Here is an 8,894-nt window from a genome sequence, read left to right as displayed (position 1 = left end):
GGAAGTAAACACGTTTATGAAATACAGACCAAGACTGATTAAAAGAAGAGCACAAAACAACCACCAAACAAAAACCCACCAGACTGTATCACATTCTTAGCAATTCTTTAGCTCTAGGTTAAAAATCATCACACGAACAGACAGACAGACAGACAAACACACTGTGCCCATTTTTGACATATATATAAAAATTATATTGCTGAAGCTGTGCATGACTAAAATAGCTCTTCCCTACCCTTGATTTTCAAAGCTTTGCTTAATCTCTCTGTCCATGACTATTAAAAAAAAAAAAAAAAAAGTCCCAGATTCTTACAACTGTCAGCGGACCAGGCAAAGCCTCAGACAAAAAAATCCAGAAGCCCTTGTTACACCTGCTTTTCCACGCTAGCACAGTCAAGCTGAATTCTTGGTTGATACTAGAGATTTGAGGGGTTAGTCTTCTACATGCCATTGATAGCGTTTAGTGTGTGTGTGTGTGTGTGTGTGTGTGTGTGTGTGTGTGTGTGTGTGTGTGTGTGTGTGTGTGTGTGTGTGAACACTATCATCTAGTGACTCGTGTGTAGATTCAACAAGGGAAAGAATCAGAAATGGCAGACAAGACATCATTGAAACACTGGGTCCGTGCCTCCATGACTGAGATTCAGCAACTACTCTCTCCAGCCTGTTTCACTTATCTTTTTGTTCCAACCACAAACGTTAAACGTTTGCAATGAACGTGTATCTGCTTCATGGCACTGAAAAGGTCAATCACATCACAAAACTGAGCAGTTGTAATCAGTGCTAGCTAGAGTAACAGCCAAACTATCAAACTAGCAAACCGCAATACATCAAAAGCCCATACCAAAGCACTGTCTTGACAGTATTTGCTACAAGTATCGAAAGTGTAAACTTCAGAAAGACGCTTTATTGTCCAGAAAAAAAAAAATTGGACTCGTTCAAACAAAACGCATTCAACCCTTTGACCATGCTCTTGGACTTATCAAAGCATACCCCTTGACCATGCTCTTGGACTTATCAAAGCACACCTTTGTCCAGGCCTTCTGGGGGGGTGGGGGGGTTGGGGGGGAGGGGGCTGGTCAAAAACAAAAATAAAACCAGCAACAAAACCACTAAGCTGTTTTCAACCACATTGCAAATTAATGGTCTGTTTTCTTCAAGCTGAAACACGTCATATACTATAGGATGTTTTAAATGACGAAGATCAGTTTTGTTAATTCAACTCCACTCCTCGATCCAAGCTACTTATAACACACTGTATACACTGTTCTGTCCACACTGTGTAAAGCTGTGAAATCACTGTCCTTCCATGACTAAAAAATAAAAAATAAAAGAGAGAGAGAGAGAAAAAGAGAGAAGAAACATCCTTTTCTGTTCATGTGGATAAACTTGCACAGGCCTGTCCACATTGTAAAAAAAAAAAAAAAAAAAAAAAAAAAAAATCTGTTTATGTGGAAAAACAAATGCCATACAATCCGTTCTGTCCACTGAAAACCACAGAGTTGTGTTCACACGAAGACCTCTCCCCCAGTGTGATCAGATGTATGGCTGCACTCTTTTCGCAGAAGTCCGCATCATGTCCACTGTATAAACCGCCGGTGTATACATCCATCCTGTAAAATCCTGCGCTGTTCTATATCTACACAGTAGACTTTTCTATCCACTGTTGGGAAAATAACACCGAGTCAAAATATCTCTGTTGATATTTTATGTTCCTTACGTATCAAAACTCCAATCTTCTAACTTCTTCTTCTTCTTTACACATCAGTAACATTATATCATTATTGGTAACTTTATCATGACAACGTCTTTTATCTTAGTATCTTCAGCTATTGCTTACACTGTCACAGAAACAATATTCAGCGCTGACTCTCTCATAGTCTCCGGAAACAGAAAGAATGCTGAAGGAAGGAGATATGCAGACATCAAACTTGATGTGCTGGGCTCACTGGTTTGTCTTGAGCAGGGAAGAAATGGGGAGGGGGGAAGGGGGAGGAGGCAGGAGGGAGGGGAGGGGGAGAGGGGTGTGTGCCAACCATTTAAACTGTGCTGTTCGGTGCAATCGGCCCCTTGTCCAAGTGCAAACTGGATTTTCTTGTCAACCGCTTTTTTTTTTTTTTTTTTTTCCGTCTGGTGCAAACGCAGCCTTTGTCCTTATGCTGTGCAAAAACATTTTGTCCTTGATCATTTTGAAAACGCTTTGTTCTTTATCCTGTGCTGTGTTAGACACTTTGTCCTTTATGCTGTGCTGTGTTGGACACTTTGTCCTTTGACCTGTGCTGTGTTAGACACTTTGTCCTTTATCCTGTGCTGTAATAGACACTTTGTCCATTGACTTGTGCAAAACACTTTGTCCTTTATCCTGTGCTGTGTTAGACACTTTGTCCTTTGACCTGTGCAAAACACCAGGTCTTTTAATATGTGCCAAACACTTTGTCCTTTATCCTGTGCCAAACCACTTTGTCCTATGTCCTGTGCCAAACACTTTGTCTTTAGCTTGTGCAAAAAGACCCTGCTCTTTATCCCAAAATAAAAGGGACACGATGTCTTTGCCAAGCGTCCTTTTGTCCTGGTGGGCCGTCAGTGTTCAGCACAGACACACACACACCATCACACTGTAACATCCATGTCACACAGTAACGCCAACGCCACAGAGCAACGTCCACGTCACACAGTAATGCTCACGTCACACAGCAACGGCCAGAAACGCTTACGTCACACGGTAACGCCCACGTCACACAGCAACGCCCAGTAACGCTTACGTCACACGGTAACGCCCACGTCACACAGCAACGCCCAGAAACGCTTACGTCACACGGTAACGCCCACGTCACACAGCAACGGCCAGAAACGCTTATGTCACACGGTAACGCCCACGTCACACAGCAACGCCCAGTAACGCCTACGTCACACGGTAACGCCCACGTCACACAGCAACGCCCAGTAACGCTTACGTCACACGGTAACGCCCACGTCACACAGCAACGGCCAGTAACGCTTACGTCACACGGTAACGCCCACGTCACACAGCAACGCCCAGTAACGCTTACGTCACACGGTAACGCCCACGTCACACAGCAACGCCCAGTAACGCTTACGTCACACGGTAACGCCCACGTCACACAGCAACGCCCAGTAACGCCCACGTCACACGGTGGTGACCATGCAGCCTCGTTGCGGGGCAGGAGGCTTCTCCTTCTCCTCCTCCCCCTGCTGCTGCTGCTGCTGCTTCATGTTGTTCAGGAAGACCTGGCGCCGCCTCGCCAGCAGCATCTCCGTCTTGGTCAGGTGCTCCGTGATCACCGGGGCCTTCTTGGGCAGCCCGTCGTCCAGGCTGAGGTCGGCGCCATGGTCCTTGGACAGCTCCTGTGAGGTAGTGACGGTGGGGGTGCTGGTGGTCATGGAGGTGGGGGTGGAGGAGGGGGGGTTGTAGTTGAAAGGGGCCACAGGCGCGATGATCGCCCCTGAGCTGGGCTTCGGCGTGTACACCGGCATGGCCTGGCTGTCTGTGGACGTGCCCGTGGACACGGTGGACGTGAATGGCAAGGGCTCTGTGGGGGAGTGTTTGGAAATCTCGATCTTGACCTGGTACCTTGTGGTTTTGGAGTTGAAGAACTTGAGCCCCGCGAAGGTGGATTTGATGCTCTTGGCCACAGAGGTCTTGTTCTTGTTCTTCTTCTCCTCTCCTCTGTCGGGTCTGCTGTGCTTGACGGCAGAGCTGTCGTCGCAGTCATCGAACTCGAAGACATTTCTGGACTGTGCGTTTATGTCGTTTTGGCTGTCGTCCAGACCGAAGGCTGTGCCGACAGGGCGGCACGTTTCATCGGCGTTGGGCAGCTGCAGGCAGAGCTCTCCTTCCTTGGGGGGTTGGTGTTTCTTTCTCCACGTGCTGCTGTCGATGTTGCTGCTGGTCACAGCCAGCTGGTTGGTGTCCTCGCACGTGACCGAGGAGTTGTCCGAGGAGTCTTTGGAGCTGGTCATGACGGAGGTGTTTTCGCTGGGATGAATGATGATGGAATCATCGTCCGTGAAAGTTTCGTCCAGAGCGGTGTCTTCCGTCTTCGGACTGAATGAGGTGGTCTTAGAATCACTGATCACAGGATTGAGGGGCTCCTGTGGGTGTTCTTCAGTTTCTGCGTGCTCCGCGCTGGTCTCGGATCCTTTGCTGTGGTTTTCTTCTACGTCTTCTTCTGCTTCTTCTTCAGAGTATGTGTGGCAGACAGGCTGGAGGTGGGTGGAGGGCAGCTTATCGTAGGTGGAAGATCTGGTCAGTATGAACTCCTTGGTCTTCGCACTGAGGTCGTCGTCCCCAGACTGGGAGGTTCCCGAGGAGGGGGAGCCAGCTGGAGAACTCTTCTTCACGGCCGTCATGGAGGAAAGGGACATGTTCCGAGCCGACGTCGGTAAACTGCTGGATTTGGATCTGGGCTTGAAAGAACTGACGCTGGGTTCTGTTTCTTCCAGAGACATGGACCTTCCCACTTGACCTTTCTCCTTCTTCACCCCCGCTATCTTGCTGGGCCCCTGTCTCGGCCCTAGTGGTGACTTCTTGCTTTCCTCGGAAGCCGTCCTCTCCAGGTGTCTGGTCGGGGTGGAGAGAGAAGATCTCCTGACTTTCGGGCTTGGAGGACAAGGAGCACTGTTTCCTCGACGAAGACTGGCGCTGCTTTCCGACTTCTTGATGTCCCCTTTGCTCGGTGAAGCTTTCGGTTTTGGTATTCCTGTACTGTCTTTACTCAATGATCCGCCGCTGTTCGTTTTGGTCATGCCGATGCCAGGACCTGTCTTGCGCAAGCTTGGGGTGCTTCCTGACTTGTTCAGTCCGGTTCTGGTTGGAAGACTGCTTCTGGTGGACCCCTTGGAGGAATTAGGACTTGCGAGAGTGCTTCCCCCTGCCTTTCCTTCCCCGGCAGTGGCTTTTGATGGCGAGCTCTGCACAGCGCGGGCGATGTTGGAGGGTCTCTGAAGTCTACTGCCAGTGGCCGTGCCTGTGGACTTTGGAGAACCTGATTTCTGTGACGCAGAGTATTCCGTCTGTCCTTTCTTTTCTTCGCTGCTCACAACGCCTTTGCCGACAGTGCTGGTCTGACTGGTTGGGATGGACCTCTTCTCCTTCTCTGCCGCACTCTGATGGCCGCTCACAGCCTGTGTTCTGGGGGTGCTGTCGGCCGTGCTGGTCACCGTTCTGTCTTCTTCGTTGGTGGGCGTGGCAGGCTCTTTGACAAACGTCCCCTGCTTGGTGGGAGGTTTGGGACGTTCAGTGGAAACCTTACCACGACTGGCAGAGGATGGCAGCCTAGACGGAGGTGCGTTTCCTCCTCTGGCGGATGATGACTTGGGTATGGCAGACCCTGAAGAGCTCCTCGTCAGAGAAGCGGACTGCGATCTCGGGAGGCTGGATCCTTTGCTGGACTGAGGTGCTCTCTGGTTTCCTTGTGGAGACGTTTTAGGGCTGGGGATGTTGGACTTGGTCTGTGGGCGATTCGGCGTCCTGGGAGCGGAAGTCCCTCGTCCGGCTGACTGCGTGGTCCTTCCTGCCTGTCCCTTCACTGGGCGCACACTGCCGGCTCCTCCTCCTGTAGTGACGGTGGTGCCTCTTCCACTGGCTGACTGGGACCTGGTGATTTCAGTCTTGGTCACTGTCCTGAAAGACGTGGATGGTGTGGGCTTGCTGTAAAGAGGTTTTCGCCTTCCTCGTATCCCTTTACTCTCTGGTTCTATGACCGGGTTTTTTTGCTCCTGGACTTCATTGGGCTTTATTATTCTTGGCCTGCCTCGAGCTACCGGTTCGTCTTGGGCACAGATCTGCTCGTTCTGTTTGTCAGAGTTGACCGACCAGCACACAGATACTTCAGACTCTGTGTCTGATGTGTAGTCATTAGAAACAAGAGACAAGGTCTCGTTCTCGATCAGGATGTCCTCTTCAACATTACTGCTGCCTGACATGTCTCGCTTTGTGACGATCTCTGACACGATGAGGTTGGCATTCTCCAGCAGCAGCAGCTCATCTTCTGCTGACATCTCATGCTCCAGAACAGGACGAGATATCTCTGTTGGACCTTTCACCTGCCTCTTTTCATCATACACATCCTCTTCGGAATTTTCTTCATAGGTGGCATCCTGATTAAAGCTGAGGTCTTCTTCATCAATGTCAAACGATCCTTTGCCTGTCAGTGCCAGCTTTCCTGGATTTTCTGTCTCCTCCAGAGTGTGGGTTTCTTCTTCGTCTTCCTCGCTTTCCTCATCTTCCTCCTCCTCGGTGTCTACAGTATAATCATCGTCATTGTAACCCGTCGCTGTTTGCCTTGAGCGTTCAGGGAGGTGATGATCATCGTTGATGGATTTCTCACTGTCTGCCTTCTCCCACGAGTGGCTGGAGTCCGTGGCGGTGAACACTTCACCACGGTGACCGTGGCCAGAGGCAGGACCGTTGGCAACGATCCGACAGTGTTCTGCCAGACGGTTATCGGGCGAGGAGGTCGGCACGGGGATCAGGGAAGTGGCGCACGACTGGATGTAGTGCGACGCTGCGGCGCTGACCACGGGGCTGGATTCCACCGTCGACTGCACGATCCTGTTGCAGATGTTCTTGTGGTTCTTCAAAACGTTGTCCTGAGAGTGTGAGCGGACACAGCCCTGTTTCCTGCCCGGGGATATCAACGCATCGGACGACAACTGCCGCTGTCTCTGCCAGCTGGAGAACTGGACAGGAGCTCCTGTGTCTGAAGGCTCCTTGTCCATGGCATCGGAATGGCTCCTAGTCATCAGTGATCGGTTCTCGGAGTTGGTATCGTCTTCGTTTTCCATCATCAGCTCTCCCCCTTCAGTGCTGACGTCTCCAGTCTCTGCTCCGTTATCTTCGTCTGAGTCTTCTTGGCATTGGGGTCTTTCAGCTTTGGAGCTGTGCGTGTCAGTGTGAGGCGCATAGGGTCTTGCTGGAGGGAGAGGCTCCGGTGTTAGGGTCTCGGCCCGCTCTGATGGTGAACGTCGCTGTGAAGACTGTCCCACCTGCTCGCTGTCTGACTCCACAGGGTTGTTGGTGCAGACCGCTTCTTCCGCCTCGGGTACTCCAGTTCTGTGCTCAGTTAGAGCGGAATTACAGGTAACAAGAGGCAGAGATTCTGTGGTTGTTTTATTTGTTTCATGCCTGATGTCTGTAGGCTGCAGGCTGACCTCCCCTGTCTGCTCTTCTCCGTGCCCTCTGGACAGGTAACGGAGAGGAGGGTGAGAGGCAGAGGGGTACAGCCGGGACTGATCGTCTCCAGGTAACGCTCCCTGATTCCCCCCTTTCCTGTCAGACCTCGTGTCACCGTGACAAACGGTGGGAGAGACGTTGGCTTTGGCTGCTTCACTCGCCATCCTGGATGGCTTGGTCAGACTTCTCCCATGCGAAAGCTCCCCTCTGCCAGACCCACGCCCGTCACAAGGGATGGCGTGCCTGCCAAGAGAGGGAATCATCGAAAAATTGTTGGGAGAATCCTCTGCTGTGAAGACCGTGCCGACTTCAGCGTCAGAATTGGAGAGTGGTGTGTGTGGTGTGTGTGGTGCTGTGGGGGCAGTGTCCCCGTGCACTTTGCCAGCTCTGCCGGACACTGGACTCTTGGTCTGGTTCTGTCCAGGTGAGGAAAGCTTTCTGGGCAGGCGGGAGCTGGGGACCTGATGAGGGTGACCGGAATCTCTCTGCTTGCTGAGAGAAGTGTCCGAACTGCCGCACGACCCTACAGAGTCCTTCACCTTCACATCTTCCTTATCTCTGTGGGAGTCAGGGTCAGGGGAAACCCTCTGTGGAAGTACGTACTGATGGGGAATCATCTGGTTCTGGGGAATCTTGCTGGGCGTCGTTCTGGGCAGGCTGTCAGTGTTGCCTGTAGGTTTGAAAACAGCAGGAGGAGGTGGGAACATGTCTGCATTGTCGGCAGGGTTGTCTTTCACCGATTCTGACGTGTCACTGGAAGACAACGGAGCACTCGCCACCGGGGTCACTTTGACAGGAAGATGGGACTTATGAGCACACCTGGATGACGGAGGACCTGGCCTGGTGGTGCTGACGACAGAGGCGTCCTCAGACTTGCAGCTGACTGACCTATCCTCGCTGACATCTTCATCGAAGTCGTCATCTTCATCCTCGGACACCTCAGACAAGGAAGATTCCTCCTCCTCCTCCTCTTCCTCCTCCTCCTCCTCCTCCTCCTTTTCCTCCTTCACCAGGTCACTGTCAATGATGAGATCAGAGTCACGTTTCGCATCTCTGGTCATGGCGTGTTTCCACGCCTTGTTAAGATCCAGAAGGTGAGTCGTGTGTACTGCCGCGTCTGGTGGCGTCCCGTTGTCAACGCGCACGGCTCCTGTGGTCTCCTTCTCTCCGGTCCTTCGGGAGGCACAGGAGTCAGGGTCGGTGACAGGACTGATGTGATAACGTGCTGGGATGGCGTTACGGAAGCTGTTCAACAGCTGGGCTGCTGTGTCATCCACCGGTTCGCTTTCCGACCCCCTCTGCTGGTCAGCCTGTGGAAGGGGGGACACACAGACATGGATGATGGCTGACTGGAATGGCTTCCTGCTTCTTATTACACATTTTAAAAAAAAATCAGAATTAAAAAATCTTCTCTCTCTCTCTCTCTCTCTCTCTCTCTCTCTCTCTCTCTCTCTTTTATTTTTACAAGCCACTGAGAGGCCATGCAGATCAGAACAGAAACCTTACAGAACAGACAGAACACTTAGAAGCCATACAGAACGAAACATTTACAGGCCGTATAGAACACCTACAGGCTATACAGATCACTTACAGGCTTAGGTGGGTCTGTACAAAACGCTCACAGAACGTGACACTTACAGGCCATACAGGACACACTGACAGGCCATACATAACACTTATAGACCACACTGAACACTTACAG

At 51.3% G+C, this 8,894-nt stretch overlaps 1 protein-coding gene across 1 annotated transcript in view; it reads right to left on the bottom strand.

The window, feature by feature from the left end:
• Positions 1 to 3,001: 3,001 nt before the first annotated feature.
• Positions 3,002 to 8,894, bottom strand: part of LOC143278086 (uncharacterized) — a 35,342-nt gene continuing 29,449 nt past the window's right edge. Inside the window, exon 14 of the mRNA XM_076583118.1 lies at positions 3,002 to 8,502. Coding sequence (XP_076439233.1) covers positions 3,145 to 8,502 — 5,358 coding nt within the window. The 3' untranslated portion in view covers positions 3,002 to 3,144. The remainder of the gene's footprint in view (positions 8,503 to 8,894) is intronic.

Source organism: Babylonia areolata, chromosome 35, assembly GCF_041734735.1.
Source record: "Babylonia areolata isolate BAREFJ2019XMU chromosome 35, ASM4173473v1, whole genome shotgun sequence".
Lineage (NCBI taxonomy): Eukaryota > Metazoa > Mollusca > Gastropoda > Neogastropoda > Buccinidae > Babylonia > Babylonia areolata.
This window is presented reverse-complemented; position numbering and strand designations above follow the sequence as displayed.